Source organism: Pan paniscus, chromosome 20 (assembly GCF_029289425.2).
Source record: "Pan paniscus chromosome 20, NHGRI_mPanPan1-v2.0_pri, whole genome shotgun sequence".
Taxonomy (NCBI): Eukaryota; Metazoa; Chordata; class Mammalia; order Primates; family Hominidae; genus Pan; species Pan paniscus.
Genome location: NC_073269.2, coordinates 58,896,231 through 58,921,118, shown reverse-complemented (window position 1 = coordinate 58,921,118; position 24,888 = coordinate 58,896,231). Strand labels below are relative to the sequence as shown.

Here is a 24,888-nt window from a genome sequence, read left to right as displayed (position 1 = left end):
AAGCCAAAGAGAAAAGTCAGTCTGGGAACTGCGTCAGACAAACCTGCCTTCCATTTTATTCCTAAGCAAGATAGCTACAAAGATTTTTAAAAAAGCTACATATGCCCCTCCCAAACCGGGCACCTCAAGATCTCCACCCTAAAAGAGTTCTGTTGAATTTCCTCCTGGCGATGTAAACTGAGAGCTTGTCTTCACAGATGTGGGAAAGAACCCATCCCTCTGCACACCTGAGTCAAATGTCTATCTGATTGCTTCCCCTGCCCTATTGTTTATGTAAAAATGCAGGGTCACTGAGCCAGCCTAAGGCATAAGTGACTTATCCCTCCTCCCCCCTCACATATAAATTGTGTATTTAGTGAAAGGCTGATCAAAGACTCAAAGAATGTTATTATTTGTTATCTACCTGTGACCCAGAAGGTCCCCAGTTCCAGTTATTCCACCTGTCCGGACCGGACCAATGTATATATGTACTGATTGCTGTCTCGTGTGTCTGTAAAATGTGTGAAACCAAACTGCAGCCTCAACACCATGGACACACGTCGTCAGGACCTCCTCAGGTTCGTGTTAATTGGCCTTAGACTCCCCCTGTCCCCAGACCCAGGACGCATGTGTTTCCTTTTTCTTCATTTCTATTAAAGATGGGTCTCATTCTGTTGCCCAGGCATGAGAGCAGTGACAGGATCAGCCCTCACTGAAGCTTCAATCTCCTCGGTTCAATGGATCCTCCCACCTCAGCCTCCAAAGTCCCTAGGATCACAGCCAGGTGCCACCGCACCGGGCAAATTTTTGTGTTCCTAGTAGAGATGGGCTTTCACCATGTTGCCCAAGCTGGTCTTGAATTCCAGGGCCCAGGCGATCCAGCCGTATTGGCCTCCCAAGGTGCTGGGATTACAGCCATGAGCCACCGTGACCAACGTGTTTCTTAATTAAAAAAGAAAGACCAGGTGCTGTGGCTCATGCCTGTAATTCCAGCACTTTGGGAGGCCAAGGTGGGCAGATCACCTGAGATCAAGTATTTGAGAACAGCCTGGCTAACATGGCGAATCCTCGTTTTGACTAAAATATAGAAATTAGCTTGGTGTGGTGGCGAGTGCCTGTAATCCCAGCTACTCAGGAGGGTGAGGCAGAAGAATGGCTTGAATTTGGGAGGCGGAGGTTGCAGTGAGCTGAGATCCTGCAACTGCACTCTGGCTGGGCAAGAGCGAGACTCCATCTCTAAAATAAAATTAAAGTAATATAAAAAACTGCTTCTCATGAAAGCTTTGGTATAATCTTACGAGGTAACATCATTGTTTTGCAACTACGATATGTGTTCAAAATGTTCTTCTTTGACCCCACATTTCATTAGATATATTTTTAAGCCATTTTAAAATTGTTTTTCTCTGAAATTTATTGTGTTTAGTTTACATTGAGGACTGCATGCTTTCTAGTCTGTATCATACATTGGAAACATTTTCTAGTACCTGATAAATGATTTTAGGTTGTTTTGATGTGTACTTGATAAAGATATCAAGGAACTTTTTCTTTATGCTAACATCAAAATTTAGTTGAAGTAGCCTGTTATTCCATCTTCTTTCTTTATGTCATCTAATTAAATGGTGAGCTGTGAGCTGCTAAATAAGCATTCCCCTCAAGTTCCTCTGGTCCATAATATTCTTTGCAGATGTTCAAGGATGAAGAGGATTGATTTGGAACCTTGTTCCAGCAGAGCCCATGTGTTCATGAAGAAAACATTTGCTCAGATCTCATTTGTACCATTGCCTCTCTTTCAGTGTTTTAAACACTTATAGCTAGGGGTTCACAATTGTGTTTATTTTGAAGATATTACTATGATTTTTCTGGGAAAATAATTACATGTTTAGGATTCATGCCATCAGGACCTTAGACGTTGAAAGAGACATTTCATTTGCTCAAGTGTATAAAATTGTCCTGGAATTTTTTTTTTTTCTTTTTTTGAGACGGAGTGTCACTCGGTCACCCATGCTTGAGTGCAGTGACACATCTTGACTCACTGCAACCTCTGCCTCCCAGGCCCAAAGATCCACCACAGTCAGCCCCTCAAATGGCTGAGACCACAGATGCACACCACCACGCCTGGCTAATTTTTTGTACTTTTGGTAGAGATGGAGTTTCACTGGGCCCTGAAATACTTTGCCAAATAGTGTGTGGCTTTTCCTTTAGGAGAGGGTAATGCTCAGGTGTAATTTGAATTTTAAATGGATTCCAGTCCTCCAAAAATGTAAAAATCACAAATACCAGAATGGAAAAACAGGGGATTAGACTCAAGTCATCTTGAACTTATTCTTGTCTCTGTCCACACCCACTGCTTTTCCTTATCTCATCTCACAGCTTTAACCCACCTACCCATGTCCCCTGCAGGCCTCTCCACTGAGCTCTACAATCCTGTGTCCAGTTGTCTCCTCAGCTCTCTGCTGGGACATCAAACAGGCATCTCCACCTTCACGTGTCCATAAGTGACTTCCTAAACCCCCAAACACATTCCCTTGCAGTCCTACATGTCTCAGATGAGGGTGACAGTGTATTTCTGGAAGCTTAGCCAAACTTGACAGCATGTATTTTAAGTGTGGGAGATAAATTACATTATTTGTAAGTGTTGTCATTTATAATGTAAAGAGACATTTGCATGTATACATGAAAGGAGTGAGAAAATACATCGTTTCCAAAATTCCTTTGAGGTGTGGGAGAAAAATGTTTCAAGGCCTCATCCCTGCAGATCTGGGCTCCCAGGACCCCTCTGACTTCATCTCCTGCCTGTGTCCTCCTCGCTCCCTCTGCTCCAGCCACACAGGCTTCTTTCCTTTTTCTGGGGCTGAGGTTGCTCCTATCTCAGGGCCTTCACCTGGGCTGTCCCTCTACCTAGGACTCTCTGGCCCCTCAGCTGCAAGTGACAAGAAGCGTTTCTTCCCTAAGTCTTTGTTCTGACATCACTTTTTTCTATGGAAACTTTTGTGATCACCCACAGTCCCCCATTTGACATGACAGCCCCACCTTCACCCCCACCTCTGATCCATGTTGCATGTTCTGTGTGATTCTTTTTGCTCCTTTGCTGTTCACTGGATCCTGGTGGGAACAAGTTCCCAAGTGGAGAGCAGAGCCAGAAGGTGGGGCTGTGCTGGGCTGGCGCCCACTGAGTGGAGCTCAAGCCTGACTTCACATTAGGGTTCTTAGGCATTTTGCAAATACATCTTTTACGCTGTTTTATCAGAGATTGCTATTATCATAGATTTAAACCCACCCTCAGTAATATTTACTATGGCGCTGGTGATCCTTATCTGTCTCCAGCATTGAACATCAAGGCAGTTTCCTCCATGTTGAGAGCTGAGATCAGCCTGTGATCCACAGGGAGGTGAGGGGGCTGTGCTCTGCATGGGGTTTGGTTAGGGCCAGATCTGTGCCCTGAAGGTCTGTGTCCTGCTGCAGCGTGTGTGTGGACTTTTCCAGGAGGGGAGCAGGATCTGAAAATGGGTCAAAATTACCCTTGTAGGTCTTCCTGTGGCACCTTCTTATCTCCACATAATCTCTGGTGTAGTGGGCAGCAGAGGGCTGTCTTTCTCCCAGGTGAGATCTCCCGTGTGTGTGTTTTGCCACACAAAAGGAGGGAGTGATTTCTAAACATTAAATCTCTGATTTTTTTTCACATACAGGATTGATTTCCAGAGACTTATGTTACGTGAGGAAGACACCAAGAAGAGCAAAGAAAAGGAGCCAGGGATGGCTCTTCCTCAGGTGAAGTGATATTTCTCATTGGATTCTTCTGTCTCTTTCCTTTCTGAAATGCCAGGTATTGTAGTAGTCAGTCTCCTGTGAGTCTGAAGCATCCTGCCTCACACGTTCGCCCACACTCACCCATGCCTTTTCTCAGTCCTTGTCATCTTCACTTAAATTCCATCTCCTATAACCTAGTGACATGAGCTTGGGAAGAGGCTCCACTGGGCATGGTCCTGGGAAGGGCTCACACCAGGCATGGATGGAACTGGGGTGTGGGCCCCGTGGTGTCAGTGATGTTGGGCAGCAGGGTTTGTTCAAGGGCCACATCTGGATGGACGTTTAGCTCTTTGTGGACCAGATCAGAGAAACTGTGTGTGAAAGTCATACGTTGTGGGGGAATAAAAGAGAGATCAGATTGTTACTGTGTCTATGTAGAAAAGGAAGACATAAGAAACCCCATTTTGATCTGTACTAAGAAAAATTGTTCTGCTTTGAGATGCTGTTAATCTGTAACCTTAGCCCCAACCCTGTGCTCACAGAAACATGTGCTGTGTTGAATCAAGATTTAATGGATCTCGGGCTGTGCAGGGTGTGCTTTGTTTAAAAAGTTCTTGCAGGCAGTATGCTTTGTGAAAGGCATCGCCATTCTCCATTCTTGATTAACCAGGGACACAAATGCACCGCAGAAAGCTGCAGGGACCTCTGCCCAAGAAAGCCTGGGTATTGTCTAGGTTTCCCCCCACGGAGACAGCCTGAGATATGGCCTCATGGGAAGGGAAAGACCTTACAGTCCCTCAGCCCAACAAGGGTCTGTGCTGAGGAGGATTAGCGAAAGAGAAAGGCCTTTTTGCAGTTGAGATAAGAGGAAGGCATCTGTCTCCTGCTCCTCCCTGGGAATGGAATGTCTCGGTGTAAAACCTGATTGTACATTCTATTTACTGAGATAGGAGAAAACCACCCTATGGCTGGAGGTGAGACATGCTGGCAGCAATACTGCTCTTTACTGCACTGAGATGTTTGTGTAAAGTCAAACATAAACCTGGCCTACGTGCACATCCAGGCACAGCACATTTCCTTAAACTTATTTATGACACAGAGTCCTTTGCTCACGTGTTTTCCTGCTGACCCTCTCCCCACCATCACCCTATAGTCCTGCCACATTCCCCTCACCAAGATAGTAGAGATAGTCATCAATAAATACTGAGGGAGGCTGGGCGCGGTGGCTCACGCCTGTACTCCCAGCAATTTGGGAGGCCGAGGCAGGCGGATCACGAGGTCAGGAGATTGAGACCATCCTGGTTAACACGGTGAAACCCCGTCTCTACTAAAAATAGAAAAAATTAGCCGGGCCCGGTGGTGAGCACCTGTAGTTCCAGCTACTTGGGAGGCTGAGGCAGGAGAATGGCATGAACCCGGGAGGCGGAGGTTTCAGTGAGCCGAAACCGTGCCACTGCACTCCACCTGTGTGACAGAGCAAAACTCTGTCTCAAATAAATAAATAAATAATAAATAAATAAATAAATACTGAGGGAACTCAGAGGTCGATGCCGGCGCAGGTCCTCACTTGCTGAGCGCCGCTCCCCTGGGCCCACTTTTCTCTCTCTATACTTTGTCCCTGTGTCTTATTTCTTTTCTCAGTCTCTTATCTCCACCTTCTGAGGAATACCCACAGGTGTGGAGGGGCAGGCCCCCTTCAGTACATTAATATACACTGGTATCTGGTAAATTCTTGAAAAGGAAACAAACTATGGGAGATATTTTGTGTCTGCTTTTGTAATGGATTTGAAGCTACGCTAGTGAGTCAATATGTCTCTGACTCCAAACTTTCTTTTTTAAGAAAGAGGGTGTCACTTTGGGGCCCTTTCTGGAGTACAATGGAACAATTCTAGTTTACAGCAGCCTCAAATTCGTGGGCTCAAGTGATACCCACATTAGCCTCTCAAGGAGCCAGGATGACAGGCAGGTGCTACCACAACGGGCTAATCCTAATTTCAGAGAAGGTGAGAATGGGAACTATATACAGAATGAGGGAGGGAAGCAGTAATGAAGACGAAGGGGGACCCTGGATGCAGATGAGCGGTGAGTTGATTGGATGTGATGATGAAGTGATGATGTGTTGCTTTCTCTCTTTGTAACATAATTAATTTAAATCCCTCTGGTCCATAATATTCTCTGCAGATGTTGAAGGATGGGCTGGATTGACTTGGAACCTTGGTTTAGCAGAGCCCATGTGTTCATGAGAAAAGCATTTTCTCAGATCTCATTGCTACAGCTGCCTCTTTTTCAGTGTTTTAAGCACCTAGAGCTATGTGTGCACAATTTTTCAGTGTTTTAAACACCTGCAGCTATGTGTTCACAATGTGTACATTTTGAACATATTTCTGTGATTTTCTGGGAGTGAGTAATTACATGTTTGGGATTGATGCCATCAGAACCGTAGACCTCGAAAGAAGTTTCTTTTGCTCAGGAATATACAAGATGGTTTTGGAATTTTTTTTTTTCCGAAGTGGAGTGTCACTCTGTCACTTAGGGTGGAATGCAGTGGTAAAGTCTTGGATCACTGTAACCTCTGTGTCCCAGGCTCAAGTGATCTTATTGCATCAGCCTCCCAAGTAGCTAGGACCATAGATGTGTGCCAGGATGCCTGGCTAATTTTTTGTATTTTTGGTAGAGATGGGGTTTCACCATGTTGGAGAGAGAGTGGGAGAAAATGTTGCTCTGTGGCTTAGTTTTGGAGTACAATGGCACAATTTAGAGTTTACAGCAGCCTGAAACTCCTGGGCTCAATCAATCCCCACTTTAGCCTCCCAAAGAGCTTGAATGATAGGCATGTGTCACCACAAGCGGCTAATTGTTTTATTTATTTATTTATTTTGAGATGGAGTCTCGCTCTATTGCCCAAACTGGAGTGCAGTGACAGGCTGTCAGCTGACTGCAACATCTGCTTCCTGGGTTCAAGCAATTCTCCTGCCTCAGCCTCCCGAGTAGCTGGGATTACAGGCATGTGCCACCATGCCTGGCTAATTTTTTTGTATTCTTAGTAGAGATGGGATTTCACCATATTGGTCAGGCTGGTCAGGAACTCCTGACCTTGTGTTTTTTCACCTCAGCCTCCCAAAGTGCCGGGATTACAGGCCTGAGCCACCGTGCCAGGCTAGACTCTGCATTTTTAATGACTTGGAATGGAATGGAAAGTGAAGATACACATCAGTGGTGTAGAATGCTTTATCACATCATTGATTATATTTTATTTTTTTTAGTTGAGTCTCCCTCTGTTGCCCAGGCTGGAGTACAGTAGTGAGATTTAGGCTCACTGTAGCCTCTGCCTCCTGGATTACAGTGATTCTTTTGCCTGAGCACCTGGAGTAGCTGGGACTAGAGGTGTGCACCACCACACATGTAATGGCATGATGTGATGTGTGTGCATAAATACATGGATGGATAAACCTATGGTTTATGTAGAAAACACAACATTTGCCATAAGTTTTATTTTTTATAATAATTGTAATGATCTTAAGTATTTTTCTTTTTTTTTTTTTTTTCGAGATGGAGTCTGGCTCTGTTGCCCAGGCTGGAGTGTAGTGGCCCGATCTTGGCTCACTGCAAGCTCCGCCTCCAGGTTCACACCATTCTCCTGCCTCAGCCTCCTGAGTAGCTGTGACTACAGGTGCCTGCCACCATGCCCAGCTAATTTTTGTATTTTTAGTAGAGACGAGGTTTCACCGTGTTAGCCAGGATGGTCTTGATCTCCTGACCTCGTGATCCATCCACCTCGGCCTCACAAAGTGCTGGGTTTACAGGTGTGAGCCACCGCACCTGGCTATTTTAAGTAATTTTCATTGTCATCAACTGTCACAATAATGAGTTCATAGTAAGAAGGGCCTGGGCATGGTGGCTGATGCCTGTAATCCCAGCACTTTGGGAGGCTGAGGCAGGTTCTCCGGAGTTCAAGACCAGCCTGATCAAAATGGTGAAACCCTGTCTCTACTAAAAATACAAAATTTAGGATGGGCGCTGTGGCTGACGCCTGTAATCACAGCACTTTGGGAGGCTGAGGCGGGTGGATCACGAGGTCAGGAGATCGAGACCATCCTGGCTAACACGGTGAAACCCCATCTCTAATGAAATACAAAAAACATTAGCCAGATGTGGTGGCGGGTGCCTGTAGTCCCAGCTACTCAGGAGGCTGAGGCAGAAGAATGGCGTGAAACCATTAGACGGAAGTTGCAGTGTGCCGAGATCGCACCATTGCATTCCAGCCTGGGTGAGAGAGGAAGACTCTGTCTCAATAAATACATAAATAAATAAATAGAAAATTTAGCCAGGCCCGGTGGCAGGCACCTGTTATCCCAGCTACTCAGGAGGCTGAGGCAAGAGAATTGCTTGAACCTGGGTGGCAGGGGTTGCAGTGAGCCGAGATCACACCACTACACTCCAGCCTGGGCAAAAGAGTGACACTCCATCTCAAAAAAAGAAAAAAAAACCTGTCATTATTATTATTATTGTTATTACAGGCATGAGCCACTGCGCTCAGTCTGTCTCTGTTTCCACAGACACATCTCTACCTACTCAGCCAGGGAATTCTTCACATCCATGGTCTCCTTCGTTGCTGCACTCCTCATAGACTTTACTCATTTTTTTGTGTGTGTATGAAATTCTGGAATCTATACACGGCATATTGTTGTGTATACGCTTGAAACTAGGTATCAGAGGCCATTTAATTTAAGAGATGTAAAACTGCTTTCACCTTAGGCCACCATACTGCTGCTTTTTTGGATCCCATTCATTCTTGTCCCTTGCCCATATTGTAATTTGCATATTTAACCTTGGGTCAATATTTTACCATTTGCTAAATCAGTCCCACTTTCCTCCGAGCTCAAGATTTGGTCTATCCTAGTGGAATTATATTCCCACAGACATGCATGCACAAAGTTTACTCCTACATGTCCATTACTTCCTGCCCTCCACCCTTGCCCTTCCTTTCCTGGCCTTGCCTCACATAATACATTGATCTGGATGCAAATACCAGCCTATTGACTTTGTAAAAGTGAACACCCCAATTTCCCCGTGAGCCCCTCCCCTCCAACACTACTCTCACTGAGTAAGTCAAGACCTTATTCATCCACTGGACAAAATTATTGGAGGCTGCCTAAATCAGTGTGTGCAGGGCATGATGACTCAGCACATGATCCATGAGGGATGGCTTTAGAACCACTGTCAGCAGCACAGCTCAGCCCTTGTGTCCCAGCTCAGCCCTTGTATCACCCTTGTAGTATTTCATTCTGTTCTCCTTGTATTTTTTGTGACTGGTTGTTTTCTGTACTTTCTTGGTGGACTATTTTGCTTAGAAACATGTCGTGGGATCCTTCAGGCCAAGAATCAAGTTTGTCCCTCACTTACTGTGTGTGCAAATTGGGGTCATGTACATGAACACTGGGGGCCTGCTGTACTTATTTGAGAACTTATTTGAGAAATAATGTTAATTTGCCTCCAGATTTTTTTTTTTTTTTTTTTTTTTGACAGAGTTTCGCTCTTCTTGCCCAGGCTGGACTACAATGGCGCAATCTGAGCTCACCACAACCTCCGCCCTGCGGGTTCAAGCTATTCTCCTGCCTGAGGCTCCCAAGTAGCTGGGATTACAGGCATGTACCACCACACCCAGCTAATTTTGTATTTGAAGTAGAGACAGGGTTTTTCCATGTCAGTCAGACTGCTCTCGAACTCCCGACTTCAGGTGATCCACCCACCGCGGTCTTCCAAAGTGTTGGGATTACAAGCGTGAGCCACGGCGCCTGGATGCCTCCAGGTTTTTAAACAAGTTAGTGCTATTAGATGGCTTCACACATTGCAACTTTTATACTAAAGGCTGTAAACTGCCTTTGTGTAATAAGAGTTGTCAGCCTTCAGCGATGTTGATGATGACATGCTCCTTTTCCTGTCTCCGTCATTTCACTGTCCTGTCAGAAACCACGTAGACTGGCTGGCCACGGTGGCTCACACCTCTAATCCCAGCACTTTGGGAGGCTGAGGTGGGTAGATCGCTTGAGGTGAGGAGTTTGAGACCAGTCAGTCCAACATGCTGAATCCTTGAATCCACTGAACAAAAAAAATGGCTGGGTGCGGTGGCTCAAGCCTGTAATCCCAGTACTTTGGGCGGCCGAGACGGGCAGATCACCTGAGGTCAGGAGTTCGAGACCAGCCTGGTCAACATGGTAAAACCTCATCTCTACTACAAATACAAAAATTAGCTGGGTGTGGTGGCACATGCCTGAAATCCCAGCTACATGGGAGGCTGAGACAGGAGAATCACTTGAACCCAGGAGGCGGATGTTTCTGTGAGCCAAGATCAGGCCACTGCACTCTAGCGGGGGCAACAAGAGTGAAACTCTTTCTCAAAAATAAATAAAGAAAAAAAAATAATAAAAGCACTGGTCCTATTCATGAGTAGTCAACACCCATGACCAAATTATCTCAAATGCCACATCTGCAGGAACATCCTGTTGGAGAATAAGAAATCCAAATATGGGCTGGGCACGGTGGCTCATGCCTGTAATCCCAGCACTTTGGGAGGCCGAGGCAAGTGGATCATGAGGTCAGGAGTTCAAGACCAGCCTGGCCAACATGGTGAAACCCCGTCTATACTAAAAATACAAATATTAGCCGGGCGTGGTGGCACGTACCGGTAATCCCAGCTACTTGGGAGGCTGAGGCAGGAGAATCGCTTGAACCCAGGAGGCAGAGGTGGCAGTGAGCCAAGACCATGCCACTGCACTCCAGCCTGGCAACAGAGTAAGACTCCATCTCAAAAAATAAATAAATAAATAAATAAAATAAATAAATCCAAACATGGCTTTTGGCCAATATGAACATCCAGACCAGGGAGCCTGCATCTTTTTTTATGTTTTTATTGTACGATTTGTTTTATACTATGTTTTCTCTGATCCCAGTTTATCAATTTTCCCAGTACACATTCTATGTTTTATATCTTACGCATAGTGAACTAGATAACTAAGGGCAATATGTGTATATAGAATTGCCGTATTGCCTGACTGTTATTTAACTGTAGTCGTGACATCATAATTCAGCGGTCTGACACTGTTAGTCATTTCTTTTCTTTTTTTTTTTTTTTTTGTATGTTTTGTGAGACAGATGTCTCACCCTGTCAACAGGCTGGAACTTACTAGCACATTGCAACCTCTGCTTCATGGGTTCAAATGATTTTCTAGCCTCGGCCAACTGAGTAGCTGCATTACAGGTAGGTGCCATCATGCTTGGCTAATGGTTATATTTTTAGTAGAGATGGCGTTTCTCCATATTGGCCAGGCTGGTCTCAAACTCCTGGCCTGAAGTGATCCTCCCTCCTTGGCATCCCAAAGTACTGGGATTACATGCGTGAGCCAAAGAGCTCGACATGATAAATGTTTTGTTCTGGTATTTTATCCTGCAAGTGTTAAAATGTTCCACATTTTCAAGGTAGGAAACAAGAGAGTTTGCTGTTTTTCATCCTCTTTGGAGCATTTTCTGAATGAAGACATGTGAGTCCTTCCCAGTTTTTCACCGTTACCAAGAATGCCACCCTGGCTGCCTCTGAGTGTGTTGACCTCACTACATGTATGTGGAGGGTTCCTGCAGGAGGGGTTCCACAGTTCTGACCTCAGGTGATCTGCCCACCTCGGCCTCCCAGATTGCTGGGATTACAGGCATGAGTCACTGCACCCAGCGCATGAGTTACTACATCCAGTCTTATGATTTTATATATATATATATGTATAATCATATATATAAATATATGTATAATCATATATAAATATGTATAATCATATATGTATAATCGTATATATGTATAATCATATATATGTATAATATATATGTATAATCATATATAAATATATATGTATAATCATATAAATATATGTGTATACTCATATAAATATATATGTATAATCATATATAAATATATGTGTATACTCATATAAATATATATGTATAATCATATATATTTATATATAAATATATATACACACACACACACACACACATATATATATATATATATATAAAAAAAGCCTGGACCCTGCACACAACGCTTTATACAGGGCCATGATGTGGGAGAACTACAGGAACCTGGAGTCTGTGGGTGAGGAAAATGTCCCTCCAGACATTATATATATATATATATTTGAAATGGGGTACCGTTCTTCTCACCCAGTCGAGTCCAGTAGCACGATCTCAGCTTGCTGCAACCTCTGCCTTCTGGGTTCAAAGGATTCTCCTGCCTCAGGCTCCCCAGTAGCTGGGATTACAGGTGCCCACGACCACACCCAGCTCATTTTTGTATTTTTAGTAGCGACGTTGTTTCATCACTTTGACCAGGCTGGTCTCGAACTTCTGACCTCAGGTGATCTGCCCACCTCGGCCTCCCAAAGTGCCGGGATTGCAGGCATGAGCCACTGTGCCCCACCTTTTTAAAAATTTTATTTTTTATTTTTGAGAAGGAGTCTCGCTCTGTCACCCAGGCTGGCGTGCAGTAGCCCGATCTCGGCTCACTGCAAGCTCTGCCTCCCGGGTTCACGCCATTCTTCTGCCTCAGCCTCCCGAGTAGCTGGGACTACAGGTGCCTGCCACCACACCTGGCTAATTTTTTGTACTTTTAGTAGAGACGGGATTTCACTGTGTTAGCCAGGATGGTCTCGATCTCCTGACCTCGTGATCTGCCTGCCTCGGCCTCCCAAAGTGCTGAGATTGAAAGCATGAGCCACTGCACCTGGCCAATTTTTATTTTTATTTTATTGAGATGGAGTATCTCTCTGTTGCTCCAGCTATAGTGCACTGATGTTATCTTGGCTCACTGCATCCTCTGCCTCCTGGGAGAAGAGGGGTTTTCACCATGTTGTTCAGGCTGATCTCAAACTCTTGACCTTGTGATCTGCCTCCCTCCACTTCTCAACGTGCTGGGATTACACGCTCGAGCCACTATGGCTGGCCCTGACTTTCTTTTCTTTAGGCCACTGGACTTTGTCATCTCTGAGACTGCACTTGTATTTTAGCTCATCCAGATAATGAATATCACGTGTTAGGCTGAACATAATATCTAACGTATTTATAGAGAAAACACTATATTTAGTTTTTATTTGTAAATTTTTTACTTAGGAGATCTTGAAATCTCTCATGGAAAAGTACAATAAAATGCAACAATAGAGAAAAAATGTTCAAAAATACCTTAATACGGGTTTGTCAGAACATATTCTTTGGCCCAATCGATACTTAATTTCTCATTTCTCATTTCGTGTGAAGGTGATAACTCCTCCATAATGTTTTATTTAAACGTGTTTCTCATTTTAGGGATGCTTGACTTTCAGAGACGTGGCTATAGAGTTCTCTTTGTTGGAGTGGAAAAGCCTGGACCCTGCACAGAACGCTTTATACAGGGCTGTGATGTGGGAGAACTACAGGAACCTGGAGTCTGTGGGTGAGGAAAATGTCCCTCCGGCATGAGGAATCTGTCCTTGTGTATCTTGGCTTTTCCTGGTTTTGTATTCTCTTTTGTGATTTTGCCCCATACATGCTTTTGATGTACACAGCTGGGATTCCAGGCACGTGCCACCATGCCCGGCATGTTATTTTGTATCTTTAGTGGAGATAGGGTTTTGCCATGTTGGCCAGGCTCGTCTCGAACTCCTGACCTCCATACCCACCCGCCTCGGCCTCTAAAGTGCTGGGATTACAGGCTTGAGCCACCGCACCTGGCATTGTTCATTTTTAACAAGAAAAGCTTTGTTCAGTTTGTTGTGGGATCAACCCTGTAACAGTTACAGTTTTCATCATTCTTTTTGAGGGAGCTTGTGAGGTTGAATGAGATTCCCATATTTTAGTTCTTTTTTTTTTTTTTTTTTTTTTCCTTTTTTGAGATGGAGTCTTGCTCTGTAGCCCAGGCTGGAGTGCAGTGGCACGATCTCGGCTCACTGCAACCTCTGCCTCCTGGGTCCCAGTTCAAGCAATTCTCCTGCCTCAGTCTCCTGAGTAGCTGGGATTGCAGGCACATGCCACCATGCCCAGCTAATTTTTGTATTTTTAGTAGAGACAGGTTTTCACCATGTTGGCCAGAATGGTCTTGAACTCCTGACCTCATGATCCACCCGCCTTGGACTTCCAAAGTGCTGGGATTACAGGTGTGAACCATCGCGCCCGGCCTTCCCATATTTTAGTTCTACTGTCATTTGTTTAAGACACAGTGGCTTTCAACTTGTTCATTTCTATGTGTTATATATTTCATAGAAATACATATATTTCATAGAAATACATATACTTCTATGTATTATATATTCATTTTTTTGCAGTAAGGAGTTTGAGACCAGTCTGGCCAGCATCGCAAAACCCTGTCTCTACTAAAAATACAAAACTTAGCCAGGCACGGTGGTGTGCACCTGCAGTCCCAGCTACTCGAAAGGTTGAAGCAGGAGAATCGCTTGAGCCCAGGAGGCAGTTTGCAATGAGCCGAGTCACAGTGGCTTTCCACTTGTTCGTGTCTTTTCAGCAGTGCGATCTCAGCTCACTGCAATCTCTGCCTTGGGTTCAAGCCATTCCCCTGCCTCAGGGTCCAGAACAGCTGAGACTACAGGCGGAATCCACCATACCCGGCTAATTTTTTGTAATTTTGTTCACAAGGCAATTCATACTGGAGAGAAACCTTACAAATGTAAAGAATGTGACAACGTTTTCAGTTGCAGATCACACCTTGCAATGCATAGGAGAATTCACACTGGAGAAGCCATACAAATGTAAAGTTTGTGAAAAGGTTTTTGGGCTCAATTCACTCCTTGCAGAACATACTGAAATTCACACTGGAGAGAAACCTTACAAGTGTAATGAGTGTGGCAAAGCCTTTAGGGTGAGGGCATCACCTATTCACCATCAAGCAATCCATGGTATAGTGAAAGCTCACAGATGTAATGACTGCCACAAAGTCTCCAGTAAAACTACAACACTTGCAAATCATTGGAGAACCTATAATGAAGAGAGATCTTACAAGTGTGATAAATGTGGCCAATTTTACAGTCATCATTCATACCTTGCAGTTCATCAGTGAACTCATACTGGAGAGAAACCTGTGACAAAGTTTTCAGTCGCAAATCACAGCTTGAAAGACATAGGTGAATTCATACTGGAGAGAAACCATACAAATGTAAGGTTTGTGACAAGGATTTTGGGTGTGATTCACACCTTGCAGGACATACTAGAATTCACCCTGGAGAGAAACCTTACAAGTGTAATGAGTGTGGCAAAGCCTTTAGTGGGCAATCACCACTTACCATCAGGCAATCCATGGTGTAGGGAAAGTTTACTAATGCAATGATTGTCACAATGCCTTTGGTAATGCTAGAACTGTTGCAAATCGTTGGAGAATCCCTAATGAAGAGAGATCTTACAAGTGTTAATAAATGTGGCAAAGTTTTCAGACATCGTTCATAACTTGCAGTTCATCAGCGAACTCATACTGGAGAGAAACCTTACAAGTGTCATGATTGAGGCAAGGTCTTCAGTCAAGCTTCATCCTATGCAAAACATAGGAGAATTCATACAGGAGAGAAACCTCACGGGTGTGATAATTATGGCAAAGCCTTTACTTCACGTTCACAAGTCATTAGGCATCAGAGAATCCCTACTGGACAGAAATCTTACAAATGTCATAAGTGTGACAAGGTTTCAGTCTGAGGTCACTCCTTGCAGAACATCAGAAAATTCATTTTTGAGATAACTGATGCACAGGCAATGAGTATAGCAAACCATCAAGCATTAATTGTCATTAGAGTCAATTCAGCATTGACTTGAGTTTGAGTTGATTTAACATTGAGTTCAAGCATTAATTGATGTTAAAGTGTTTATGTTAAGAGGATTGGGCCAGGCACGGTGGCTCATGCCTGTAATCCCAGCACTTTGGGAGGCCAAGGCAGTTAGATCCCTTGAGGTCAGGAGTTTGAGATCAGCCTGGCCAACAGACGTGTGCCACTTTTCCCAGCCAGTTTTTTGTTTCTTTAACACAATCTGATAGGGATTTTTATGGGTACTGTGTTGAATCTAAATCACATTAGGTTATATAATCATTTAGCAATATTAATTTTTCCAATCCATCAATATGGGTTCTATCTCTATTTATATATGTTTTTAATCATTTTGATCAGTGTTTGTGGATTTCAAGGTACAAACGTCTCACCTCTTTACATTTATTCCTTAGTATTTCTTACTTAAATTTCTCTAGCAAATGGAACTGTTTTCTTAATTTTCTTTTAAAATTGTTTATTGTTAATGTATGGAAATTCAACTAATTTTTGCTGCTGATATTGTATTCTGCAAATCCACTGAATGTGTTTATTAGTTCCAGTAGTATTTTGGTTGACTCTTTGGATTTTTTCCACAGAAGATCATGTCATCTACAAACAAATACAATTTTATTTCTTTCTTTCTGATTTGGATGAGTTTTCGTTTTTGTTTTGTTTGTTTGTTTTTGACGGAATCTCACTCTGTCGCCCAGACTAAAGTGCAGTGACATGGTGTCAGTGCATTACAAAAGAGTGGTGTCTCCATAATTGTGCTTAGAACGCTGTGGTGCATGAGTGGAAAAACTGTTAAACAGGATCCTAGGAGAGCTAGAATGACAAAGTTTTAGTCTACTAAAACTAGCAAGACGTAGTCCTTACTGCTCACGCATGAGTCATGATCTTAAGATGTTTACAGTTAAGGAAAGCAGCTTAATAGTACCTGCAAGAACAAGCTCCTACAGAAAAACAATGTCCAGATGACTCAATATCCCATGACAATCTATGCTTCTAAAATACAGTCATGCTTTCAAGTACTTGCACACTAAAATACCAAGAATAGCTTTTTTTTTCTTTTTCTTTTTTTTTTTTTTTTTGATGCCGTTTCACTCTTGTCATCCAGGCTGGAGTGCAATGGCACACTCTTGGCTCACTGCAACCCCCGCCTCCCAAATTCAAGCGATTCTACTTCCTCAGCATCCTGAGGAGCTAGGATTACAGACATGTGCCCCCAGGCCTGGCTAATTGTTGCATTTTCAGTAAAGACTGGCTTTCACCATGTTGTCCAGACTGGTCTGGAACTCCTTACCTCAGGTGATCCCCCTGGTACAGCCTTTCAAATTGCTAGTATTGCAGGAGTGAGCCACCGGGACCGCCTAAGGATAGCTTTAAATCAACAAAATAATAAGTTTTGTTAGACTGTCAGCAGACCGGCAGGTAGACATATCTTAGTTTTTACCTAGGCGCCTATGTAAGAAAAACAGGCCAGGTGCAGTGGCTCACGCCTGTAATCCCAGCACTTTGGGAGGCCGAGGCGGGAGCATCACGAGGTCAGGAGATCGAGACCATCCTGGCTAACACGGTGAAACCCCGTCTCTACTAAAAATTCCAAAAATTAGCCGGGCGTGGTGGCGGGCGCCTGTAGTCCCAGCTACTCGGGAGGCTGAGGCAGGAGAATGGCGTGAACCCGGGTGATGGAGCTTGCAGTGAGCGGATATTGCGCCACTGCATTCCAGCCTGGGTGACAGAGCGATACGCCGTCTCAAAAAAAAAAAAAAGAAAAGAAAAACTTAAAGAGGAGGCATTTCCTTTGTTTATGAGGACACTCTACTTTGTAACTGGTAGCGTGTAGTGCAATAAAATGTAGTTTCCTAATATCAATTTAAAAAAAACAGTTTACCTGTAAGTAGGAAGACTACCCAGCCCCAGAGATAAGACCTTTTGGCATCATTGTCCCTTCTTACGGAGTGATAAAGTAACCTTCCTTGAAGTGTATCAATCCATCACCAGTCAAGCTGCCGCAGCCTATGCACTGGTCTTGAATGGAAAATGTGGTGATTCTGCTAAAGCTTCTCTGTCTTTCCCTGTGTGTGAAACCTTAACATCTCTACATGGGAACACGGGCCCCCTTCATTTGGAGTTGATGTTTCCAGATGGCTATCCTCAAGCTTTGTGTTCCAATAAACTCTATAATTAATCGTGTATTCTGAATTTTATTATTTACTGCTGACGTCAGTTTCTGTCAGATTGTAGGAGCCTCACTAGAGAGGGCACCTGTCGCCATGTTGTAAAACTCACACTTGTCAAAAAGACGTGGGTTAATGTATTTCCCCTCCTTCTGCGTGAAGCTAGTTAGCTGACACAGATGGTCACCTCCATTACCAAGTAGAGCCAGGATGAACTATGTGCGACCAAAGACTTGTCAAGTCCTCTTCCCTGAGGACTGATTAGTGTTTATCTTGAAAACATGTACTTAATGGGTTGTATAGAACAGTGAAGTTTCTTTCTCTCTTTTCAACCTCTCAGCTCTTTGCCTCTATTTCCCAACACATTCTGGTCTAAGGCTTATTTACTAATAAAATGGTTTTTATTTCTTCCTGTTTTGTCATGAAGATGATTTCTCATTTTGGGGAAGATTTTTTAGTTTTCAATTGTATTTTCTCAACATTTAAAAAGCGAAGTAAAGAGTATTTCTTGGGCCAGGCACAGCGGCTTATGCCTGTAATCCCAGAACTTCGGGAGGCCGAGGCAGGCGGATCACTTGAAGTCAGGAGTTCGAGACCAGCCTGTCCAACATGATGAAACCCCGTCTCTACCCAAAATACAAGAATTAGCCGGGCATGGTGGCGTGTGCCTGTAATGCCAGCTACTCCGGAGGCTGAGGCAGAAGAATCGCTTCAACCCAGGAGGCAGAGGCTGCAGTGAGCGGAGATGTCACCATTGTACTCCAGCCTGGGCGACAGAGAAATACTCAGTCTCAAAAAAAAAAAAAAAAAAAAAAAAGAAGAAAAAGAAAAAATGTAAATAAAAAGGAGAAAGTAACAGATCTCTTTTACAAATGTGCTGGGACAACTAACTGGATATCCATATGGAGAAGAGTAATGTTGTATCCCTATCTCACACAAGCAAATTTAGTTTGTTTATTTATTTTTAGAGACGGAGTCTGGCTCTGTCGCCCAGGCTGGAGTGCAGTGGCTCGGTCTCGGCCCACTGCAAGCTCCACCTCCCATGTTCACCGCATTCTCCTGCCTCAGCCTCCTGAGTAGCTGGGACTACAGGCGCCCGCCACCACGCCCGGCTAATTTTTGTATTTTTAGTGGAGACGGGGTTTCATCGTGTAAGCCAGGATGGTCGCGATCTCCCGACCTCGTGATCCGTCCGCCTCAGCCTCCCAAAGTGCTGGGATTACAGGCGTGAGTCACCGTGCCCGGCCTAATAAAAATTTTATTTTAAAAATAAAAAAAAAAAGAGAGAGAGACTGCGGGAGGGAATGTTACATTGTCGCGCAGGCTGTCCTGGACCCCCAGGCTGAGCGATCCTCCCGCCGCTGCTTCCTGAGTAGCTGGGACCTCAGGCTCCCACGCCCGCATCCCTGCTGTGTTTAAGCAGCAGGTGGTGACCTCACTCCTCCCTGGCCTGAGCACTCCGTCTGGCATCCCAGGCTGTGGCCCTAGGGATGTCTCTGAAGCTGAGCACTGGGTGGACTCTCCCTCCCGAGTGAATGGAGAATAGAAAGGGAGAAGATTTCTATTCTGTCCTGTGGGCCATCAGCATGAAATCCTACGTTCCGCCCAGAAAGGGCTTTGCATTTTACATTCTAGTTTGCATCCTCCTTCCAGACTATTCCAGGGCTTTTGAATTATCCGTCTGCCTTCCTGGGGGCTCTCGCCGCCAAAACCCGGAGAACATGGCCTGGGAGGAGGCTGAGACTCACAGGTCCCGCTGCGGCCCCGCCCTCTGCCGGTTCTAAAGGGCAAGGTCTCGCCGCTGCGCGCCCCGCCCACACCTCACCCGGGCCCCGCTCACCTCCTCGTTGGCTCCACCCACGCCTGGTTTCTGTCCTGCGCGCGCAGATTCGCGCAGACCAGGAAGCGGATCCCGTGGAATGACGGTCACGCCGCGGCGGGCGGTGAGTTTTGCTCTGTGTTGTTAAGTCTGCGCTTCCCAGGTCCCCGGCACTTCTGTACATGGGATGTGGGGTCCCCCTAGACCTGGAAGTTCTCCCCTTTCTTCCTTCACTCAGAGCAAATGGAGATGTTCTACTGGGAGTCCGGAAGCCCCTTCTTTTTAGGTTTAAAGTCGCCCTGAGGCTGGTCCCGTCCCCGGTCTTTCTGCTACAGGGCAATGTATACGTTTCCTGTCGCGTAGTTTTCCTGCTCAAAACCGTTTTTTGACTCCTTCCGCACGGCTCTTTTTAAAGTCCTCACCCGAGATGTGTATTCCCACCCTGTGCGCCTCCCAGCCTCATCCTCCTGGGTTCCTGGAGCACAGCGCGGCGACCCCAGTCCCGGGAAGGCTGCGTTCTCTGTCTGGTCCTGGGATCCTGCGGATCCCACCCTTGTCCGAAGGCGTCGTCGCCCCCCACCTCCCTCCTCCTCTTGCTGGGCCCTGCTGCTCCCCAGGTCTGCCCTCCGCAGTCACCGCTTCCCCTGAGCCTGCGTTGGAGAGGTGCCTGGGGCTTGTCCTGTGACGCGGGGTGTTCTTGCCCGCCCAGCTCCAGCACTGGGAAAATGTGCTTCTCCGAGATGCAGGCGTCTTACTCCAAACCCTCTTGTGATTGTGTGGGCCAAAGGGATCAGGAGACAGAAAGAGGAACTAAGAGAGCAGTAGAAAACCTGAGACAGAGAAAAGAAGAATGAGAAAGACCCATAACAGATGGCAAAGTAGAGGATGGTGAGGGATTTGCCAAGAGACAGCAAAAGTGATAAAGCAAAAGATAAGAAAGCAGGGGGAGAAAAGCAACTGGAGAAATGTAGAGAAAAGCTAGATGTACAGAGAGATGAAGGACAGACAGCAAGGTAGGGAGAGGGGCAGAAATGTGGAGGCTCATCAGAGTGAGGGAGAGGAGGAGAGATGTGGAGCCGGGGCAGACAGAGCAGAGTGGTGCTGGTGGCAAGGAGAACAGAGGGAGAAGCACAGCAGGGAGGACACCTGGGGATCTGGGGTACCAGATTGGGTCCAGGGGGTTATAACAGAGAAGAGAGAATTTAACAGGGAGAGCAGAGGAGGCGCATAGATAGGAGAAGAGGCAGAAATCTATGGAGATTGAGGACGATCTAAAGATTGGGGAGAAGGACCAACAAGAGGTTAAATAAGTTGCAAGGATGGAGCCCAGCTAATTTTTGTATTTTTAGTAGAGATAGGGTTTCACCATGTTGGCCAGGTTGGTCTCAAACTCCTGACCTCAGGTAATCCACCCACCTCCACCTCCCAAAGTGCTGGAATTACAGGTGTGAACCACCGCAGCTGTCCACCTGTGTATTCTTGATTGAAAAAATTTGCTTATGTCTTAGTTCTACAGCTGACCCTGTTTCCCTGTTTTCAAGGTCAAGAGCTGTGTGTTTACACTTCTGCATTTTATAAATGTTACTGGGATTTTCTTGTAAGGAAGAATTCAGTGTTGGGAGTCAATTTCATCCGAACCTTTCAAAAGAATTTTCTGTAACCCAGGCATGTGAAAAATGCTTCTCTAATTTTAAGAATGGGATGATAAGACCAACCCATCCCATTAGCCCTTCCAGGCCCCCATGTAAGAATTCAGGTACACCTTCTCACTCATCTCAGACCTTCTCAGGGTAACTTCGTGAAAATGTTTCCCACTCTGCGCCCCAGTGAACCTCCCTGCATCTTTGCGACGAAGGGCTAGACCAGAAAAGCTCAACCTAAGTGATCCTGACCCCTGAAATGATTGGCAAAATAGAGGCGGTGTCTGGGTGTGGCTTTTTTTCTGGGAGAGGGGAGTGCCCAGTTGTAATTAGAATTTTCAATGGGATGCAGTACCCCAAAAATTAAAAAAAAAAAGCAGAAGAATGGAAGAAACGGAGTGGTAGACTCAGAAACAGAGAGGATCTTCGGAGGCCTTTGTCTGTATTAGAATATCACAGCTACATCTAAAGCAGGTCATGTCAGTGCCTGGCAGGGAACCCTCCACCTGCTTCCCGTGTTCCCCAGGACAAAAGCCCAACTCTTCACTTTGGCTCCACAGCCCTGTGTTCAGAGTCCCTGCCACTGTCCAGCCTCCTCCTGGGAGCTTGCCCTCATCTGACTCCCTCTGCCGCAGTCACATTTGCTTTTCTCTTTTTTCAAACATCAAAATCCTTCCTGTCTCGTGTGTTGTCCCTGCTCTTATTCAATGTTTCTAAATGAAGATGGCACTGTCCCTTTCTCCTTCAGGTCTAGGCTCAGAGCTGTCTCCCATGCCCTCCCACCCCCATCTGAAGTTCCCTCTGCCCATCAGTGTCTATCACATTACTCAAGTCTTCTTATCTCTGTGTCAATCCCATCAGAAATGCACTTTTTTTTTTTTTTTTCAGACTCTCACTCTGTCCTCCGGGCTGTGAGTGCAGTCTTGTGATCTTGGCTCACTGCAACCTGTATCTCCTGGGTTCAAGCAATTCTTGTGCCTCAGCCTCCCAAGTAGCTAAGATTACAGGTGTGTGCCACCACACCCTGCTAATTTTGTATTTGTATTTGTATTTTATTTTATTTTTGAGTCTTACTCTGTCACCCAGGCAGGAGTGCAGTGGCGTGATCTCGGGTCGCACAGGTTCAAGCAGTTCTCCTACCTCAGCCTCCCGAATAGCTGGGATTAGAGATACCCACCAATCTCGGCTACTTTTTGTATTTTTAGTAGAGACAGGGTGTCACCATGTTGGCCAGGCTGCTCTTGAACTCCTGACCTCAAGTAATCCACCCACCTCGGCCTTTCAGAGTGCTAGTATTACAGGCATGAGCCAATGTGCCCGGCCCAATTTTTGTATTTTTAGTAGAGACAGGCTTTCACCATGTTGGCCAGGCTAGTCTCAAACTTTTGAGCTCAAATGATGCTTCCACATCAGCTTCCTAAGTAGCTGGGACCACAGACACACAGACGCGCACCACCATCTCTGGCTAAGTTTTTGTATTTTTGGTAGAGATTTCCTGAAGGGGAGCTCACCCCAGCCCAGCTCCCCACTGCTGCAGCGTGTGTGTGGGCTTCTCCAGGAGGAGAGTGGGAGTTTTCCTGTAGGAATTTTTTGTTCATTGTGCAGTGGGCAGCAGAGGGGACCATATTTCCCAGGGTGAGGTCTCCTATGTTTGTGTCATTGTGTTAAGGGAGGGGGTGTGTTGATTCTGAGCAATAAACAACATATTTTTAACATTCAGGATTGACTTCTAAAGACTGTTGGTACGTGAGGAAGAAACCCGGAAGAGGAAGAGGAAAGCAAAGGAGTCAGGGATGGCTCTTCCTCAGGTGAGATGATATCCTCGGTGGATTGTTCTGTCTCCTTCCTTTCAGATACCCCGGGCCTTGGAGTTGGGAATATCTGAGTCTGAATGACCTGCCTGACATGTTTGCTCACCCTCACTTATGCCTTCCTTCAGTCCCTCTCATCTCACTTAGATTCCGTCTCTCATGACCCAGTGACATGAACTTGGGAAGAGGCTGCACTGGGCAGGTCCTGGGAAGGGCTCACACCCAGACATGGATGGAGACGGGGTGAGGGTCCCGTGGTGTCAGTGCTGTTGGGCAGCAGGGATTGTTCAGGGGCCACATCTGGATGCACTGTCAGCTCACTGTGGAGCAGGATGAGAGCAGCTGCCAATGGGAGTCACATATTAATATGCACGAAGTACGTGGTAAATTCTAGAAAAGGAGACCAATAAGGGAAAATCTTTTCTCCCTGATTTTATACCACACTTTTAGGTAATTGAGTGAGTTACTGTGTTTCTGACTCCAAAAATCTTACTAATTAGAATGGAAAGTTCATACGTAGACATGAATAATTCATGAATGATTCCTTCATTATTATTATTTTTTGAGATGGAGTTTTGCTCTGTTACCCAGGCTGGAGTGCAGTGGCGCGATCTCAACTCACCGCAACCTCTGCCTCCTGGGTTCAAGTGATTCTCCTGCCTCAGCCTCCCGAGTAGCTGGGATTACAGGCATGCGCCACCACGCCCAGCTAATTTTTTTGTATTTTTAGTAGAAACAGCATTTCAGCATGCTGGCCAGGCTGGCCTCAAACTCCTAACCTCAGGTGGTCTGCCCGCCTCAGCCCCCCAGTGTGTTGGGATTACAAGCACAAGCCACCATGCCCAGCCCCACCAGTTATTATTAAATATAAATGGTTATATTTCACCATCACATGATGTATATATTTGTTTTGTGGTAAAACTCCAAGCAAAGCTGCAGCTTAGACCCTTGGCCATAAGGCATCTCCTTTCCCTGTCACATCCTCCACCCTCCTTCCAGCCTCACTGGGGAGCCGCTACTGTCAGTTCTGTGTTAGGTGTCAGAGCAAGTCTCGTACACGTGTATTTCTGCATCGTTATGAGACTTTAAAAAAAATTCTGGGCCGCGCGCGGTGGCTCACACCTGTAATCCCAGCACTTTGGGAGGCTGAGGCGGGTGGATCACAAGGTCAGGAGATCAAGATCATCCTGGCTAACATGGTGAAACCCTGTCTCTATTAAAAAATACAAAAAATTAGCCGGGTGTGGTGGTGGGCACCTGTAGTCCCAGCTACTTGGGAGGCTGAGGCAGGAGAATGACTTGAACCTCAGAGGCAGAGCTTGCAGTGAGCTGAGATTGCACCACTGCACTCCAGCCTGGGCAACAGAGGAAGACTCCATCTTAAAAAAAAAAATTCCATTGTAAATTAAAAAAATTTTTTATATATTTTTTTACTTTACTTTTGGGGCTACGTGTGAAGGCTTGTTACAGAGGTAAACTCACGTCATTGGAGTTTGTTGTACCAATTATTTCATCACTCCGGTATCAAGCCCAGTACCCAATAGTTATTTTTATTTTATTTGCTTTATTTATTTTTTTTGAGACAGAGTCTCACTCTGTCACCCAGGCTAGAGTGCAGTGGTGTGATCTCGGCTCACTGCAACATCCGTCTCTTGGGTTCAAGCATTTCTCTGCCTCAGCCTCCTGAATAGCTGGGATTGCAGGCACCTGCCACCATGCCCAGCTAATTTTTTTTGTATTTTTACTAGAGACGGTGTTTCACCATCTTGGCCAGGTTGGTATTGAATGCCTGACCTCGTGATCCACCTGCCTCAACCTCCAAAAGTGTTGAGATTACAGGCGTGAGCCACCATGCCTGGCTGTTATTTTTTTTTTAATTTATTTTTTTGA

General features: G+C 45.4%; 2 protein-coding genes and 1 long non-coding RNA gene across 4 annotated transcripts in view; 2 read left to right on the top strand and 1 right to left on the bottom strand.

The window, feature by feature from the left end:
- Positions 1 to 19,688, bottom strand: part of LOC129394769 (uncharacterized) — a 27,275-nt gene extending 7,587 nt beyond the window's left edge. The window contains exons 1-2 of the long non-coding RNA XR_008622124.2: positions 19,569 to 19,688; positions 16,852 to 16,928 (exon numbers count right to left, since the gene is read on the bottom strand). This is a non-coding gene — a long non-coding RNA (uncharacterized LOC129394769). The remainder of the gene's footprint in view (positions 1 to 16,851; positions 16,929 to 19,568) is intronic.
- On the top strand, positions 11,788 to 16,193 carry LOC134729646 (zinc finger protein 860-like). Its single transcript, XM_063600623.1, has 2 exons — positions 11,788 to 13,198; positions 14,395 to 16,193. The coding sequence occupies exons 1-2, from the start codon at positions 13,041 to 13,043 to the stop codon at positions 14,813 to 14,815; spliced, it is 579 nt and encodes a 192-aa protein (XP_063456693.1). The 5' UTR covers positions 11,788 to 13,040; the 3' UTR covers positions 14,816 to 16,193.
- LOC100976491 (zinc finger protein 468) overlaps positions 19,536 to 24,888 on the top strand; it is a 19,179-nt gene continuing 13,826 nt past the window's right edge. For both annotated transcript variants that reach the window (XM_034944552.3, XM_034944554.3), the window contains exons 1-2: positions 19,536 to 19,671; positions 22,908 to 22,995. In XM_034944552.3, the coding sequence (XP_034800443.1) occupies positions 22,981 to 22,995 (15 nt within the window). In that variant the 5' untranslated portion in view covers positions 19,536 to 19,671; positions 22,908 to 22,980. The remainder of the gene's footprint in view (positions 19,672 to 22,907; positions 22,996 to 24,888) is intronic.

Bases quoted from the DNA above. Each gene is read 5' to 3' on its own strand.
- LOC134729646 (XM_063600623.1), top strand. From the start codon at position 13,041: ATGTTTTATTTAAACGTGTTTCTCATTTTAGGGATGCTTGACTTTCAG. The intron at 13,199-14,394 runs GTGAGGAAAATG...TTTGTTCACAAG, and splicing joins CAGGAACCTGGAGTCTGTGG to GCAATTCATACTGGAGAGAA.